This window comes from Apodemus sylvaticus, chromosome 1, assembly GCF_947179515.1.
Source record: "Apodemus sylvaticus chromosome 1, mApoSyl1.1, whole genome shotgun sequence".
In the NCBI taxonomy this organism is placed as follows: Eukaryota; Metazoa; Chordata; class Mammalia; order Rodentia; family Muridae; genus Apodemus; species Apodemus sylvaticus.
This window is the reverse complement of record NC_067472.1, coordinates 201,527,094-201,545,582: the sequence shown is the minus strand read 5'-3', so window position 1 is coordinate 201,545,582 and position 18,489 is coordinate 201,527,094. Positions and strand designations below refer to the sequence as shown.

The window sequence follows — 18,489 nt, the reverse complement described above, 5'->3', positions numbered from 1 at the left end:
AGCCCTGCCTGGGCTTGAATTCATGGCGATCCTCTGGCCTCGCTAATATAACCAGCACCTCCTGCGGGCTGGGATCATGAATGTGAGCCGCTGCACCTGGCTTTATTAATAGCTACGAAGTTTTTACTGATTTTAGTTTATAAGTGGGATTTATCATAGATGTGTGTATATAAGAGAAAATACACACACACACACACACACACACACACACGCACACACGGCTTGGTGGTTTCTATGGGACTTGTTCCAAGGGGACAGGTGACTACTATATTAAAAATGTGAACTGAAAGCCAGCTGTGGTAACGTACTCCTATAATCCTGGGACTTGGGAAATTAGGGCCATCTTCAGCTATACAGTGTGAGTTCAAAGCCAGCCAGGGCTACATGACGCAGTCCCAGCCACAGGCTTGGTAGCAAGCGCCTTTACACACTAAGGTGGCGCACTGAGCCCTGTTATCTCGTTATTCTGAGACGGTCTTGTTCTGTCGTCCCAGCCCTCCTGGAACTCCCTGTGTAGCCCAGGCTGGCCTCAAACGCACTGCCCAATTGTTCTGCATCTCAGTTGCTCAGATGACAGGCGTGTGTCACCACGCCAGGCCTCCATCCTTCTCTCCAGTCCCCGTGTAGACCTCAGAAAGTCCGTCCGTTTCTTCGTTCTGCCCCAGTTCCTTTTGTATCGCTGTCATCGCCCCCGCTTCCCCAGGGAGTCCCTGGCTCCTCCAAGAAGGAAGAAAATTTTTCTAGACTTAGCTTCAGCCCCTAGGGAATCACTCTGGGAATTCTTCCTTAAGGGGACAGGACCTCGCTCCTCAGCAGACCCTGGGCCCTGGTTCCCAGTGGCCAGGCTGCTGCTCGGACCCGGGTATCTCCTTTCCAGGGTCAGCCGGCTGAGTCTTGGTCCGTGCTCCGGCTCTCCAACCCTCTCCAGCCTGTCTCCTCCTGTTCTGCTCCACATCAGATCTCCCCTGAGAGTGTGTGAGGAGGCAGCCTCACAGCCGGCTGAAGTGGCAGGGGAAAATGGCCGTACCCTCCTCCCTTCCCCTTTATCCTCCTCCCGAGAAGACAACCTGGCTGTAGGAGAGTCCACGTGACAGGCAGCATTTATTTCAGAGTCCAGTGTTCACGAAGGGTGGGCTGAGGGTGCGGGCAGGGATGGGGTGGGTCGGGGACTCCAGTGTCAGACTACACAGCAGGGTATCAGGTGGGGGTAGTGCCCAGCAAGGGAGACAGGAGGTAAAAATAGCCCAGCCTGCCGACCCTCAGCGCCATGTCCCAGGCCGGGCCCTGGGCTTCGCTCCAGGAGCTATTCTGGGGCCTGGGAGAGTTACATTCCCTGGAGGAAGGCCCCCTCCCAGCCCCCCACCTCCCTCTTTCCCTCCCAAGGCCGCTGGCCACTGTGGGTCCCTGCCCAGCAGGCAGAGGAAGGAAGGGAGGGCGGAGGCCGGAGAAGGAAGGAGGCGGAGGCGTGCGCTGAGGCCGAGGCGGAGGCGGAGGCATGCTCAGAGCCGGTCCTCCGGTGATGCCCAAAGTTCCAGATGCAGACACTGCCTCTGGGAGGTCCTCAGGCTCAACACTGGGGACAGAACGGGCAGCTAAGCCGGAGCCCACAAGGCTGGCCATGCACTTAGCTGGTTCCCCATTGGCCACCCAGAGCGTCACTCACCTCATCCCCAAAGCCCCCACTGCCACCTCTGCCTCCTCCGGAGGGCCCACCCATGAGAAGGCCCGTGTGTTCCGGCCGCTCCGACCCAGAGTGGCTGAGCTCCGGCTCTCTGGCTGGCCTGAGGGAGGACAGCATGTTGAAATGGTTACAGCTGGAGAAGGGGGTGGGAGAGCGGAGGGTGCTGATGGCGCTGGGTTTGGTGTCGGAGGTGAGGCTAGTTGCGGAGGTTGGGATGGGTTTGAAGCATCTGAGGTCAGCCCGGGATGCTGAGGGGCAGAAGCTGACGGTGCTACGGGAGGATGGAGATGAGGTGAAATGCGGATAAATTTGGTTGGTTACAGGTGGCAGTTGCAGAGAGACTGGGTATAGACAGTTTGGGGCTAGCCACAGACGGGGGTTGTTGGGCTGTGGCTCTGAAGACTGACGGTGGAAGTGTGGTTTTAAGGAGCAGGTCAGGGTATGGCTAGCATTAGGATGCAGTCAGTACCGTGTGGAACTTCGGATAAGACAAAAGTCTAGTCTGAAGATGAAGCTGGGTCTTGTGACTTTAATCCCAGCCCTTGGGAGGGTAAAGAGGGCTGGAAGTTCAAGGGCAACCTGGGCAAACCTGGACGACACACTGAGACCCTGTCTCAGAATACTCAAAAGGGCTTAGGATACATGGAAAGTACCTGCCTAGAATCCCCCAGTGAGGGGCTGGGGGCGTGGCTCAGTGGTAGAGCCCCACCTAGAATCCTCCAGTGAGGGGCTGGGGGCGTGGCTCAGTGGTAGAGCCCCACCTAGAATCCCCCAGTGAGGGGCTGGGGGCGTGGCTCAGTGGTAGAGCCCCGCCTAGAATCCCCAGTGAGGGGGCTGGGGGCGTGGCTCAGTGGTAGAGCCCCGCCTAGAATCCTCCCAGTGAGGGGCTGGGGGCGTGGCTCAGTGGAAGAGCCCCGCCTAGAATCCCCCAGTGTACTGGCTAGTTTGATGCCAATTTAACATACACTAAAGTTATTTGAGAGGAGAGGTCCTAAACTGAGAAGTTGCCTCCATGAAAATCAAGCCTGTAGGACATTTCTTTCTTTCTTTCTTTCTTTCCTTCCTCCCCCAAGCTCCTCTTTTCAGTTTTTTCAGACAAGAGTTTCTCTGTGTAGCCCTGGCTGTCCTGAAACTCACTTTATAGGCAAGGCTAGCCTTGAACTCAGAGATTCCTCTGCTTCTGCCTCACGAGTGCTGGGATTAATGGCGTGGGATATCACATCCTATAGGTGCGTGGCTCACGAGTAAAGGCTTTGTCTAGTATATAAAGTCTGTGTTCCAGTCACAATACTTCAGACAAAACTAGACAGGACTAGAGCTAAAGTTAGGCAGAGCCCTGCAATGGAGAATGATAGGAAGGAGATGGAGTTAGGTCTTGCTGGGGGAGGTTTAAGGTGGCTTAGGGTGAGATTCTGGGTTAGGTAGGCAAGGCCATCCTTGGGCTGGAGATGGGTGAAGATAGGCGGGAGAGGCCGGGTAGCTGATGGCTTTGGGGCTCCTTTAAGCACAGAGCTGTTGTGTTGGGCTGAGGGTAAGAGCTGGCCGAGGTTGTAAAAGGACTCGAAGCTTCCACTTACGGGGTCCCTTTCTCTGCTCGCCGGCAGCAGCCGGGGCGCCCCTTGCGTCTCATGCAGTAGAAAGCAGCAACCACGAGTAGCAAGAGGCCGACGCTGACCGCCACGGCCATGACAGCCACTCCAGCCTGGGCAGTCTGAGGGGCCACTGTAAGGAGAAAACAACGACAACGTACTCAGAGCTAGCTCAGGGCCACCTGCGAGTCCACGCCACTGCTCCCCTCTTGGTCACCTACCAGAGCCAAAGTGGAAGACGTGGTCCTTCTTGCCGTGGCTGTTAGACGCTTGGCAGGACACGCCCTCTCGGCTCAGGGCGCTGGTCACTTTCACCATCAGCGAGCTGCTCTTCCAGCCTCTGCCCTCAAAGGGCGGCTCTGCTGGCTGTGGAGGCTTGGATCAGGCCCCGCCCCTCGGGATCAAGGGCTAGGGGGGGCGAAGGCTGAGTGGAGTGTTGGGGGGTATGACCGTGGCTCGTTGAGGGTCAGGGTTCCCTGTGGAACTTGGGGTGGGCTCAGGGTGGCAAGGAAAGCCCCTTACAGTATCGCCTCGCTGACTCCAAGTGAGTTTGGGCTCTGGGAAGCCCCGGGCAGAGCACGTCAGCATGACTTCATCGCCTTCTGTCCAGCTATCCCCTGATTTGGGCTTTATCTCATTCGGCTTTAACTCCGGTGCTCCTGTGGGTGGCAGGGAAGCCCAGTGAGTGGGAGACACGGGAGGGTAAAAAGGAGGGACTGGGGAAGCACTCGGTGGATAAAGTGTTTGTTGTTCAAGTGTGAGGATTAGGGTTGAGATCCCCAGCACCCACCGAGAGGACGGCAGTGGGGATGAGCATTTCTAACCCTGGCACTGGGGCGGGGACGGGGGTGGGGGAGACAGGAGGATTCTGGACTTCTCTGAACAGCCATGAACCTAATCACTGAGCTCCTGGTCTCAAAGAAGGTGGAGGGGGCTGGCAAGATGGCCCAGCAGGTGAAAGAGCAAGCCACCAAGCCTGCCGCCCTGAGTTCCTGATGTCGTGGAGAGAGAAGTGACACCGGAACGTCGTTCTCCGACCACCAAACCACCCCCTCCCCCGCCAAAAAGGCCCGAATAAACATATAAAAAAAAATACAGCTGTGCACAGCAGCACACATCTTGAATCCCAGCACTCGGGGAGCGGAGGGCAACTGAGTCTCTGTGAGTTTGAGGCTACTCCGATCCAAATAGTGAGTTCCAGGCCAGACAGGGCTACGCAGTGAAACCCGTCTCAGACACTCGTTCCTCCCTTCCCAGGAAAAAATGGAGCGGAATAGAGAAAGACACCCTGAGTCAACTTCTGGTCTCAGACATGTAGACACATGACTAGTTACATATACCACACATGCACGTGCAAACATAAGACAAATGTTCACGTAAACCACCCAACCATCCAAACCTTGGACCATGAGCTGGAAACTCTGTGTGCGACTCAGGAGGGGGGACCGTGGGTGTGGCCGCTTCACATGTGTAGGTGCCAGCTGAGTCAAAGGTGACAGAGTCGAGAGAGAGCACGGGACCATCTGCAAGGGTCACGGAATCCTAGGGAAGGGAGAGGAAGAAAGGCCGGCAAGGGCATGAGAGGAGGGAGACAGGAGCGGGGGGTGGGGTGGGGTGGGGGGGTGGGTGGGGCGTGCGGGGCGGGGCGTCCGGGGGACGGGGCGTGCGGCACCCGAGGTCCCACAGCTCTTTCCTCCAGTCACCTTGGTCCAGCGCAAGGTAGGAGCAGGTAGGCCTCTAGCGGAGCAGTTCACCTCCGTGCCACTGCTGTTCAGGGAATATGGTGAGCTTCTCAGGTGCGCTCAGCTCCAACGGATCCAGGTCTACAGCGGGGAAAACATGCTCACATTCCCAAGGCCCAGCCAGGTCCTCTACAGGGTCACCAGGGGCAGACAACGCCGTGTTGTTCTAGTCCAGTACAATGACATCTTTACTTTCCACCCAGGCCCGTCAGCAGATACCAGAAGAGCCACTCTAGAGAATGTGCTATCTGGCCTGCAGAGGCCTTACCTGCTCTGGACAGGACCCAGGGCCTCCCACCTGCCGGGCAAGGAAATGTACTACCACTGAGCCACGCCCCCCAGCCCCCTCACTGGGGGATTCTAGGCGGGGCTCTACCACTGAGCCACGCCCCAGCCCCTCGGGGGGGGGGGAATTCTAGTCAGGGGCTCTACCACTGAGTCACGCCCCCAGCCCCTCACTGGGGGATTCTAGGCGGGGCTCTACCACTGAGCCACGCCCCCAGCCCCTCACTGGGGGATTCTAGGCAGTTCTGCCTAAGCGCTGTGCCTCCAACTCTCCACCTCAAGTTTGCTTGAGCTCAATTTTTTTTCTGTCTTCTGTGCCAATCCATCCCATCTCCATAAAAAACTTGATGGACTTGGACCAGCAAAGATGGCTCAGTGAATAGACACTGACCACTAAGCCAGACAACCTGACTTCACATCTCTGGACCCACAGAGTGGAAGGAGATACCACTCCTGCAAGTTACTTACATACGTGTGCACAGCGCACGCAGTGAATTAAAAATATGATGATAATCTTAATTCATCAGACAACTTGGTGGGCTCAGGGCTACGTATAAACACGCGGGATAGAGCATTTGTTTAGCATGGATAAGACCCTGTGTTCAATTGTCAGTGTCTCCGAAGACAACAACTAAATTCTGACTGGTTTGGTGGATTGTGCCTATGATTCCAGCACTTGTGAAGCTGAGGCTAGGAGACTTGAGTTTCAGGCTAGTCCAGGCTACATAGTAAGACACGGTTAACGGAAAAGATTTTCTTTATGTGACCCCACTCTACCCCGCCCTCACCTTCTCCGCACTTTTGCTCACTTGTTTTATTTATCTATTTGCTTCATTTACTTATTTGCATAGAGACAGGTTTCTTTCTGTAGCTGTGCTGGACTTGCTCTGTAGACCAGGGTGGCCTTGAACTCATAAATATGCACCTGCTTCTGCCTCCCACGTGCTGGGGACTACAGGCGTGCGGGCAACCGCTGCCGACTTACCCCTCACGTTTTAAAACTTGTATGTCTATTGTCTGTCGTGTGTGCACGCGTGAGTGCCACGGACCACGTAGGAAGGTCAGAGGGCACTTGCTGGAGATGCTTCTCTGTCGTGTGAGACCCGAGAATCAAACTTTCCTCACTTGTCTCCCTCTGTCACCCTCCACCGCCCGGCTCCAAGGGTGTTTGTAAAGAACACACTGCTCCATCCTTACCTTTCCGTAAGCCCTGCCGTGGTACCCGGTGCCCTCGGCATCATGGCCACGCAGCCACAGCCGAGCAGAGCCTGCCTGGTCTGTGAACACTGCTGCTCTTCCTCTCCGCCTGCCTCCTTCTGCCTGCAGCAGAAGCTCCCAGCTCTGGGGCTTCCCGCAGCATCTTCAGTGCCATTTCCCATCTCTGTGTCCCATTCTCTCAGAGGCTCCCCTGCCCGTGCCCGTGGACACCCTGACCTCGGGATCTCTTTTCCAGCACCGACAACTGATTCCGCCAGCTGCTGCGAGGGGCCAGCAGCTGTCAGCCCTCAGCTGTCAGGAGCCCCTCACCCAAGATCATCCCCTGTCCCTGCACAACACACAGTCAGGCCCCGGCTCCTTCATCCTAACTGAGGATCACTGTGGATTCCGCCCCAGCCTCGCCCTTTTTAAGCTTGGGCTCCTGTTTATCCCTGCTGATTCTCAATGCACAGAGACTTTCCAAGAAAGTCTCTACCTGCACCCGGGGGAGAACACTGTTGTGAACTCAGACTGTGACAACCCTGTGTCACCTGACACCTCTGTCTCATCAAGGCTACTGCTTTAACACACACTAATGTGACTAAAAGGGTTTGGATTGGTACTTGCCAATCTACTGCTCTGCTACTGTAGTGGGGCTACAACGTAAGTAGCCGGCCTAGCTTCAGGAGACTGACTCTGTCCTGACTAAAACAAAACAACCAAACAGGCTAGAAGCACTTAGGCCCCTGCCTAGAATCCCCCAGTGAGGGGCTGGGGGCGTGGCTCAGTGGTAGAGCCCCGCCTAGAATCCCCCAGTGAGGGGCTGGGGGTGTGGCTCAGTGGTAGAGCCCTGCCTAGAATCCCCAGTGAGAGGCTGGGGGCGTGGCTCAGTGGTAGAGCCCTGCCTAAAATCCCCCAGTGAGAGCTGTGGCTTAACAGTAATCCACCTGCCTAGAAGCCCCAGGTTCTACATAAAAAGGCTAGGTATAGCTATGCAAGTTTAATTTTTGTGCTAAGGAAGCAGAGAGGTAAAAAGATCTCTGGGCCATGGTGGCTGGCCAGCTAGCGTAGGTTAGTTAGAGAGCTCCCGGTCAATGAAGAGATCCTTCTCAAAAAACGGTGTCAGTCCTGAGGAAGGACAGCTAAGGTTGACCTCTACCCTTGGCGCACATGCACAGGATGTGTGCACCACACACACACACACACACACACACACACACACACACACACGCAGAACAGAGCTTTCTTCTAGTGAAATAAACTCAAAAGCTTCTTTAAGAGCCGGGCAGTGGTGGCGCACGCCTGTAATCCCAGCACTTGGGAGGCAGAGGCAGGCGGATTTCTGAGTTCGAGCCAGCCTGGTCTACAGAGTGCGTTCCAGGACAGCCAGGGCTACACAGAGAAACCGTGTCTCAAAAAACAAAAACCCCCCAGGTTCTAGTCAAGTCAGAAATCAATGGCCTTAAAATCGAGGCGTTCCAAGGAAGAGAGGAGCTTGCCGGGAGCAGCAGCCTCGGTCGGTCAGCTGACGGCGGGGCTGCTTGGGTGACTACAGACTGAAGGGACCCGGTCTTTGTCTGGAAAACGCCGGCCGGGGAGCCATCGCACGTTCTAAACATGGGAGAGTCCAGGCTGTGCTCTGGATACAGAGCTCTGGAAAATCTGGGAGGCAGTTCGGAGGGGGCAGGGCTGGGACCCCGAGGGAGCGGAGCGGATGAAGCCGGACCCCGCCCTATCCTCCCTCCTCCCGCCGCTCTCACAGGCCACGTGCAGCTTTAGCTTCTTGACAAGTTGCACTTCCTCTCCGGCGTCGTAATCCTCCACTCGGCAGCCATAGGTCCCGCTCTGGCTCCGATGCACCCCCTCCAGGGTGAAGTTCCCCTTGAGGTTGACATTCAGTTGTTCCTCCTGGGTACCCTGAGCGAGGGGATGGGAAACCAGATTCAGTAGCTGCTCTCAGGGAGGTGCGGGTGGAGTCAGGGGTCATACTTGGTTAGAGTCGGTTCATGCCAAGGGTCAAGAGGTCGCACAAGTTGGTGTATCCTCCAAACCATGTCAAGTTAGGGTCAGAGGTCCTTCAGCTCAAAGATCCTCACCAAGCCAAACACCCCCTACTCTGTCACAATTAGCAGCTGGGGCTGGGGGCGTGGCTCAGTGGTAGAGCCCCTGCCTAGGATCCCCCAGTGAGGGGCTGGGGGCGTGGCTCAGTGGTAGAGCCCCGCCTAGAATCCCCCAGTGAGGGGCTGGGGGCGTAGCTCAGTGGGAGAGCCCCGCCTAAAATCCCCCAGTGAGGGGCTGGGGGCGTGGTTCAGTGGTAGAGCCCCGCCTAGAATCCCCCAGTGAGGGGCTGGGGGTGTGGCTCAGTGGTAGAGCCCCGCCTAGAATCCCCTAGTGAGGGGCTGGGGGCGTGGCTCAGTGGTAGAGCCCCGCCTAGAATCCCCTGTGAGGGGCTGGGGGCGTGGCTCAGTGGTAGAGCCCCGCCTAGAATCCCCCAGTGAGGGGCTGGGGGTGTGGCTCAGTGGTAGAGCCCCTGCCTAGAATCCCCCAGAGAGGGGCTGGGGGCGTGGCTCAGTGGTAGAGCCCCGCCTAGACTCCCCCAGTGAGGGGCTGGGGGCGTGGCTCAGTGGGAGAGCCCCGCCTAGAATCCCCAGGGAGGGGCTGGGGGCGTGGCTCAGTGGGAGAGCCCTTGGGTTGCATGCAGCGGGCCCTGGATTCTCTCTCCCTCACCCACTGAGGATCCACACGAGGTTGCTAAGGCTGGTACTGACAGGTTTCGGTGGCAGGCAAAGGGACCACTGAGTGAGTTACCTGCTGGCGGAAAAATGAGTACTCGGGGCTGGGGCTGCCGTCGCCCTGGCAGAGCAGCTGGACAGCATCGCCCTCACGCACCCAGCCCTCCGTGGTGGACGGGCTCCCCACCCAGAATTCTACATGCTCCGTGGGATCTGTGGGAGGACAGGAAGTGAGGTCACGGAAGTGCCCAGGCTGGGCTGAGGAGGAAAGGTCAGTTCTACTTATGCAGCATCTAAAGCTTAAATGTCGGTTCTCTGTTTAGTTTTTTAAGGTTTATAAGCCGGGCGGTGGCGCACGCCTGTAATCCCAGCACTCTGGGAGGCAGAGGCAGGGGGATTTCTGAGTTCGAGGCCAGCCTGGTCTACAGAGTGAGTTCCAGGACAGTCAGGGCTACACAGAGAAACCCTGTCTTAGGGGGGAAACGATTGTGTGTGTGTGTGTGTGTGTGTGTGGTATCCCTTTTGTTTGATGTTGAGATACGGTCCCTCTCTGAGGCTCAGCTAGATTTTGAGTTCCTCATCTTCCTGCCTCTGCCTCCTCCGTGCTGAGGTGACAGGCACATGTCTCCTCACCAACAGGTCCAGACTTATTCTCAGAACACCAAAGGTAGAGGTTGAGGGAAGCTGACAGAATGGCTCAGAGGTCAGAGGTCAAGGTACAATTTGAGATTTAAGACCAGATGACATATGGAGACCCAATTCAGAGGGGGTAGTGGAGCATCCTGTGGGGTTCAGGGCCCTGTGCTGGAGTCGGGGTCACTATGATTGTTCGGGGATACCGTTGGAGGCCAAAGGTCAGCCACCCAGCCCAGCGTCACTTCAGTATGCGGTGAGTAGGTAGAGTAAGGACGTCAATTAGAGTCGGGGCCTGGGAGTTGGGCCTTCATGGGATGAGATCTTAGGTTAGGAGCCGAGGGTCATGGGGACTCACAGTGCAGGGTGAGGCGGAAGGTGTGGCTGTCCAGGCGGCCATGTTGGCCTGAGGGCAAGTCGTAGTGAGCAGCGCAGTGGAAGTTGGCATCCCGATCATCCTTGTGCAGTCTCATGTAGAGGGTGCTGGTCAGGGAGTGCAGGCCTGAGGCTTCCCGGACAGTGCGGCTGGTCTTGTAGCCCTCTGAAAGGGAGGCAGGGAGCAGGCTGCGGTGAGTTAGCCCCGCCCCTGGAAGGCCTTACCCCGCCCCTAGAAGGCCTTACCCCGCCCCTAGAAGGCCTTACCCCGCCCCTAGAAGCCCTTACCCCGCCCCTATGAGCCCTTAAGCTCCGCCCCGCCCCCTGGCTCCTGAGGGCTCACTTTGGTTCAGCTCCATGGGTACATCCAGAAGCTGCCCGTTCCGGTACCACGTGATCCGAGGCACCGGGTTCGCGTTGCGGCTGCTGCAGGTAGCAATCTGGGGAAGACAGGGGCGTGGCCTGGGCTGGGTGCAAGTCTGCTTCCCTTTTTCCCAGATCTGCCCCGCTGGGCTCTTTCTCCCCAGCAGAGGAAACAGACGCCCCTGACTCCCATTCTTCCCATTAAAAAGCCCAGAGCTGCGGCCTGTGAGACGGCTCAGCCAGTATGATTGTGGGGCATGGAAGGCCTGAGTTAGGTCCCAGGACCGTGTAAGGGAAGCGGCTCTCAGAAGCGGCCCTCTGCCTTACACACTCACACTGTGGCATGTGTGTCCCCCACCCCCATAACTAGTTAAAAACCTAGGCCAAGCATAGCGGCATCCAGACGCAATTCCAGGTAGGTCTCAGAGGCTGGGATAGAAACATCAGGTTGACCCTAGCCTGGGCCACATCGTGAGTTCGATGCCAGCCTGAGCCTCATGAGACCCTATTTCACGCAACCCCAAACCAAAGTGAGCTCCCGCATGTAATTCTAGTACGTGAATCAGTCTCGGAGGCCGGTGGATCAGGGGTTCAAAGTCAACCTTAACTACGGAGCATGTTTGAGGTCATGCTGGGCTGACTATGAGACACTGTTGCAAATTAAACCAAACCAAGAAGGAGACGGGTGGGAAGATGGCACACACGCCGCACCTCAGTACTTGGAAGGTTACATGGAAAGTTTCAGGATAGCCTGTGCTACATGGGGTCACCCCCCTAAAAAACAAACAAACAACAGAAAAACAAGTAAAAACCCCATTAAGGGAGGCTGAGGCTTATAGTTCATGGATAGACCACCTGGCATGCTCAAAGCCCTGACTTCAGTCTCTAATACCACACACATGCGCGCACACACACACACACACACGCCCTGCTCTTGGGTTCTTCACCCACTAATTGCAGCTCCAGTCCACATTACCTCCTGGGCAAGCGGGTCCATCACCGACAGCGTCCCTCCGTTGGGAGACACCTCCGTAGCCTCTGGTGTTACTGTTGGAAAGATGGTCGAGTCAGGAGCCCCTCCTTTGGTCCCCTGGCTCCTCAGGATGATTTTAGGGACACTTACCAAACACATAGACACTCGAGGTGGCCTCTGAGGTACCCGCTGCCCCAGCCTTCACTCTGCACACGTAGTCCCGTTCATCGCCCACCTGGGCCTTCGCTATTACCAGGCGCCCACGGGAGTCTACCTCATATGGGGGTGTGCGGCCCCGAGAGCTGTGCACTGTGCCCAGGAACCCTGAGCCCTGTGGTTCCACAGAAGCCAGACGGTGTCGAGCCCCAGAAGCATCAACCTGTGGGTGTGTACAGGGAACAGTCTTAGCTTGGGCAGGGAGCCCTCCTTTATTTTATATTCCAAGGTTTTTTTCTCTAGGTCTACGGAAGGAACCCAGTGGCTACACGCTAAGTAATCACTCTACCACTGAACCACGCCCCCAGCCCCTCACTGGGGGATTCTAGGCGGGGCTCTACCACTGAGCCACACCCCCAGCCCCATCACTGGGGGATTCTAGGCGGGGCTCTACCACTGAGCCATGCCCCGAGCCCCTCACTGGGGGATTCTAGGTGGGGCTCTACCACTGAGCCACACCCCCAGCCCCTCACTGGGGGATTCTAGGCGGGGCTCTACCACTGAGCCACACCCCCAGCCCCTCACTTGGGGATTCTAGGCCGGGTTCTCCCACTGAGCCACGCCCCCAGCCCCTCACTGGGGGATTCTAGGCGGGGCTCTACCACTGAGCCACGCCCCCAGCCCCTCACTGGGGGATTCTAGGCTAGCATTCTACTAGTTACCAGTGACTTACGCTTTCATCCCTCTTTTTATTTTTATTTAACTTTTTTGAGACAGGGTTTCTTTGTGTGACCTGTTTTTCTGGAACTTGTCGACGAGTTTTGACTCAAACTCAGAGGTTTATTTGCCTCTGCCTCCTGAGAGCTGGAACTAAAGATGCATCATGACACCATACATGACCGATCGCTCCTTTTTTTTTAATATTTTTATTTTATGTATGTGAGTACACTGTCACTCTCTTCAGACACACTGGAAGTGGGCATCTGATCTCATTACAGATGGCTGTGAGCCACCATGTGGTTGCTGGGAATTGAACTCAGGGTGTCTGGAAGAGCAGTCAGTGCTCTTAACCGCTGAGCCATCTCTCCAGCCCCCAGTGGTCATCCTTCTTTAAAACTGTTTAAAAAAATATTTTTGTGATTTTTATATGTGTACGTGTGTTTCTGTGTGTACTTGCACACGAGTACAGCTGTCTGTGGAGAACGGAAGAGGGCATCAAATCCCCTGGAGCTGGAGCTGCGGGCAGCTGTGAGCCCGGGAGCGGAGGGTGCAGCCCGGGTTCTCAGCCGCGCTGCTCAGCCGCGTCCTAGCTATCCCTGTGTCCTCACCGGTGGTTCATCTGCTGTCCCCACGGCTCCCGTCTCACTGTCCTTGCCCTGTCTCTCATGTCCTCTCCTTCCCTCTTGCCTCTGGCGGCCCTCGCTCCAGCGCTGCATTCCGGAGGGGAAGCGCTTCCTTACGTCTGTCTGCCCTGCGCGGACACCTAGCGCCTTGCAGAGGCCAAAGCCCTTCTAGGTCTCAACCTCTTCACCTGTGAAGTGGAGAGGCAGCTTCTGATGGCTCCGTGAAAGGCCCTCTGAGCGGACGGTCAGTGTAGGCAGAGCTAATGGCCGCCAGCTAAGGTGGCCGGCCGCGGGGTCCTCCCCTCCCCTCCTCCCCCATGGCTTCCCGCGAAGAACACTCACAAGGAACCATTCCAGCACGTAATGCTCAGGGTGCTCCCGTGGGGTGCAGTCCAGCGCGATTTGCTCTCCTCGCATCACCTCCACCCGTGGGGGTACGGACACGTGCAGCTCAGCCTGGGCACCTGCAGATGGGTGCAGCGTCTGAGTGTCCAGCCATACCGACCACAGGGAGAGCCCTCCAGGCCCCGCCTCCTCCTCAGTCTAGGCACCAACCTCCTCCCTCCAACGCAGATCCTCTCACCCTCCTTGGTTCTCTCTGAGTCTGGGTCCTGTCAGCATCTCTGCAACTCTTCTTTTTAGAAATAGGGTCTTACTGTGTCGCCTTGGCTACCTGGAATCCTGCTAGCTAAGTGAACCAGGCTGGCTTCGAACTCACAGAGATCTACTTCTGCCTCCCTCCTGATTACAGTCCTGTGCCACTGGCCCAGCCTCTCTGACTTGTAGGGTTTTTTTTTTGTTTTTGTTTTTTTGTATTTGGTTTTTTTGAGACAGGGTTTCTCTGTGTAGCCCTGGCTGTTCTGGAACTCACTCTGTAGACCAGGCTGGCCTCGAACTCAGAAATCCACCTGCCTCTGCCTCCCAAGTGCTGGGATTACAGGCGTGCGCCACCACTGAACAGCTCCTCTCTGACTTGTAAGGCTTGAGGTAAAGGCTTCTCCAGCACTCTAAGCTAAAGCCTGGCTTCTTCCAGCAGTTATAGGAAAAGTCCCCTCAAGGAAGGGCCAGGCCTGGCTCTCCCTCCGCCTCCAGGACACAGGGCAGGACTCAGCCCGGGGCTAAATAACAGGCCTTTCTCCATCTCAGCCCCATCCTATCTTCTCCAGTAGCTCCGGGGGCCTCTGCTCTCTCTTGTGTGGGGGGCTGGGGTGTGGGCTGCAGCTGGGCCAGAAGCCGCATGGGTGTGTGGGAGTGGCAAGGGGGGGACAGGGCTGGGCAGGTTTCAGGAATGTGGGAGGGCCAGGCTGGCTGAGACCTGCCCGGCTTGGCGCCAGAGCCCCCTACCCGCCTCCTGACCCCCCCCCCATCTCTTTACCAGAGAACCTCGAAAAGGGTGAGGTGAGTCACCTGGGCAGAGGGTGAGGCTGGGTCCTGAGGGAGAAAGGGCTGGAAGTGTAGACAGCAGCCTGAGGCGCAGCAGGCTGGAGGTGGGAGGCGTGGACTGAGCCCTAGGGGCCTGGGGACTTGGATTCCTGTGGGGGTCTGGCAGGTGGCTCTGGCCGGGAAGCTACCCTCGGGGCTGGCACCCTTCCTACCCCTCCCAGCCTGGCACAGCTACTCCTGGGTCCCCACGAGATGCCACGCTTGTGCCAGGAGCTGGGTCCTCAGGTCCCCACCTCTGGCCCCAGCCTGCCCCACGGGAGCTGATGTGGGCCAGGCTGGTGCCCGGCTGGGTGTGCGCAGCAAGCGGCAAAACGGACAGAAATGCTGTCTTCCCTGATCTCCCCACCCTGTCCCCAGTGTCCCCAGCTCCTGTCTCTCCTCCCCTTTCACCGCATGCAGGTGTGTGGGCTTATCAGGGGCCTCGGGAAAGGGGCCCTGTCAGTCGGAAACACTGTTCCACGGTCCCTGCCAGGCTCGGTTCTCCCGGCCGTTTTAGAGAGAGGCGGCCCCTTAGAGACAGCCTAGACTCAGGATTTTGGGGAAACCCCAACATTCTAGAAAGTGCCTTTGCCCCAGGGTCCCCAGTTTCTCTCAAGAAACTCTGAGCTTAGAGAACAGCTCTGGGATGCTAATCCTTAGTATCTTAGCAGAACCTACTTTGACTTTGGGGGGAGGGGCTGGGCTCCAGTCTAAAGGACTAGGGGCCACAGATCCCAGATTCCAGGTACCCAAGGTTATTAGGGGTCGCAGGGCTTAGACTCCAGGATTCCCAGAGAGCTGGGGGAGGGGCAGCTGTCCCAGATGTGTTTGCTCCAGAGCTGGGGTATCCCTAGCTCTCAGGTCCGGTACACCCCAAGGCCTCCCCGCCTTCCTCCCAACTGGGGAATCCCTGGGGAAATGGAAGCGTGTTCCCCTTGTGTGCTCGGGACTCCGGGGGCCTGCTCCACAAACCCCAGTCTCAAGTTTCAGCTCAGCTCTCAGCCCCGAATCATACCTGAGTAGCCCGACAACAGGAAGGTGAGCCACAACAGCCCTGCGCGGGCGTCAGGGGGTTCCATGTTCCCTGCAGTGGCGGCAGTGACTGAGCCCGGGCGAGGCTCTCCGCCGCCCTGAAGCTGGCAGCGGAGGCCAGGCCCCTGACCACGCCCCTGACCACGCCCACCCCATCCCCAAGCTGGGCGCAGGGCCAAGACCTCCCACTGCCCTGAGAGGACCTCCCACCCTCGCGCGCGGGGACCCGCCAGCACCGCCGCGCGCGCTGCTCCATCCAGCCCACGCCCGCGGCTGTCCTCCGCAGCCACCGGACCGACCGATCAGTCTAGTCAGTGCCCCGAGCTGGGATCTAAGGGACACCGCGCAGATCCTCGGTCCCTTCCTTCCTGGCCACCTGCGGGGTCTTGCCACGCATTCCCAATGTGGCTTGTGGCCCTCGGCTGCAGGTGGATCTTTTCCCTAGTTTATTTTCTTATGGAGACGGTGTCACACTGTGGCTCAGGCCGGCCTGGAGCTCATGGAAAGCCTCTGTCTCAGTTTCCCAAGTACTGGGATTACAAGGGTGAGCCATCGCCCTGGTTTGTGAACTGTCGGTTTTGACCAGCGGTCCCTGACATGATTAGTTGCCTCTTTGTAGTCTCTCCAGCATGACCGCCTCTCCCCGAGTGCCCTAGGATGCCCTCCTCTCAGAGCCAGCCACCTTGCTGGGAAGCGTCCCTCCTCTGACTGAGCAGTGGCCTGGAACTGCTCAGGTCAATCTTTTCTCTAATGGGTTTTCAATTCCCAGTCTCGTCGGCCTCTTTGGTGATGAGGTGGGGATGGGGTGCCCCTCCCTCTCCTCTGCTCTCCTTGACTCCCTCGCCTCCCCCATCCAGGGAATCCAAGGAATGTCACCCCCCTTCCGCCTTCCTTCTCTCCCCGCCATTCCTTCCCCACCTTGGGGGGAGGGGAGAAGTAGTGAGCGGCTGCTGAGGCAGGTGAGTGGTGGGGGGAGAGAGGAGGCGGCCCCTGGGGCCACCGGATGGAAGAGAGGGTCACAGGTCAAAGTAAGGGGTCACAGATCAGTCTACTCCAGGATCCTCCGGGAAGCAGTGTGGAAAATCCCAAGAATGCTGCACGGGGGCTGGAGAAGGAGGTAGAAAGTAGCCTGGGACACTGGTGTGGAGGGGTGGTGTCTCTGTGGGTCATGCTGAGAGAGGGTCCTCCCCCTCCAGTCTCTGACCAGTCTGAGGGCGGCCAGTGGTGAGCTCCCCTCCCCCCCACCTCCCACCTCCCCCCACCCCCCCAGCTAAGGTTTTACCCAGAAGCCCTAGAGGAAAGACTTATGTTGTAGGTATTGGTCTGGCTCTCAAAGCTCTTTTAACATTCCCTGTCACAGGAAGTGATTGTAAAACCGGGAAAAGTGACCTTGGCCTGGGGCTCCTTCGCCCCCTCTTCAGGAAGTCTTTCTCCAATCTTCTCCTGTCACATAGGTCTCTGTAAATGCCTGGACCCCCATGTCAGCCCTGCATACCCTGGGATACATTTAGCTCCCTTGCGTGACTCTCAGTCACTGTGAAGGTCCTGGCTGTCCCACATCCCAATCCCACCCCACAGCAGGCGACAAAGGGTTGCCAGATGCATAGTCAAAGGCTCATGGGAAAATGCTACCCATAGCTAACTGGGTATAGTGGTCCACTCCAGAGGAGACAAATGTATCCCAGGGTGTGCAAGTCTGACACAGAGGTCAGAGGTTTACAGGGAGGTATTGGACAGACAGAAGGGGGTTGAAGGAGGTCTTCCTGAAGAGGAGATGAAGGGGCATCCGACACTCAAGAGGAGTCTTGGGGATCAGAACCCAGCCCCTCACTAAACAGCCATCACAGTGCGTACTGGCTATCCTAGCACTGACGAGGCAGAGGCGGGAGGATCAGAAGCTAAGTCATCTTTGGCTATTGAGTTTTAGGACATCTGGGTGTGGTGGTGGGCTCCTTTAATCCCAAGTGCTCCCCAGCGCTTGGGAGGCAGAGGCAGGTAGATCTCTGAGTTCAAGACCAGCTTGGTCTACAGAGTGAGTTCCAGGACAGCCAGGGCTACATAGTGAGACATTGTCTCTAAAAAATCAAAACAAACAAGCAGAAAGTGATAGAGAACACAGCCTGTGCTACATGAGGTCCTGTCTCAAAAACAAAGAAAGGGCTGGAGAGGTGGCCCAGCTGCTTGGAGCACCTATGGTTCTTGCAGAAAACCCACGTTCAGACCCAGAACCCGCCAATCAGGTGGCTTACAACAGCCTGTAACTCCATCTGTAGGGAACGCGATGCCTTCTCTCCATTCTGTGAGCACCAGACAAACACGTGGTGAATGCACATACATGTAGGCAAAGACTCGTGCATATAAAATAAAACAGACCTTTAAAAATAAATAAGCACTAAAAGCAAAATAAAAGTAAAACTCTTAAAACAACCCAAACCAGAGTAGCCATCACAAATGCCATCCGCACTCCCAGGTGGCTGTCTTACACAGTGCTGAAGTGTTTGCTGGGACTCTCCTGTCCTTCTGTCTCTGGCCTGTGCATCTGATTACTGGGTCTGGAGACTGGCATCAGCCAACTCCTTTGCCCCTTTATAAAGTCAGCAGGTAGCTGGAGCACAGTGGCGCCTTTAATCCCAGTACTCAGGAGGCAGAGGCAGTCTTGAGTTCTAAGCTAGCCTGGTCTACAGAGTGAGTTCCAGGATATCCAGGGCTACACGGAGAAACCCTGTCTTGAACAAACAAACACACAAATAAATAAATGACGAGTGAGTAGGCCGCGATGCTGGGGAAGGAGGAGGATCACGTGGCAAGTGACAGACACAACACATCACCCTGGACTTGTGGAAACTAGCATCACAATGTCATCTCCCTTTGTCCCCTACAATTAAGTCCTACAAAACAGCCAGAAGAATCTATGAGGATGTGAGTCACTTGAGGCCACTGTTCTAGTCAGAACACGCCCACGGCTC

General features: G+C 56.9%; 1 protein-coding gene across 1 annotated transcript; it reads right to left on the bottom strand.

Moving 5' to 3' along the window:
* Nucleotides 1-1,077: 1,077 nt before the first annotated feature.
* On the bottom strand, nt 1,078-15,646 carry Bcam (basal cell adhesion molecule (Lutheran blood group)). The gene is given in 17 exon segments (XM_052171324.1): nt 1,078-1,573; nt 1,664-1,781; nt 3,259-3,403; nt 3,492-3,636; nt 3,793-3,929; nt 4,670-4,712; nt 4,714-4,812; nt 4,974-5,045; nt 5,047-5,093; nt 8,255-8,411; nt 9,303-9,439; nt 10,218-10,400; nt 10,578-10,674; nt 11,574-11,644; nt 11,721-11,949; nt 13,412-13,533; nt 15,507-15,646. Coding segments are annotated over 17 exon segments (1,872 nt in total). The 5' UTR covers nt 15,571-15,646; the 3' UTR covers nt 1,078-1,567.
* Between the last annotated feature and the right edge of the window lie 2,843 nt (nt 15,647-18,489).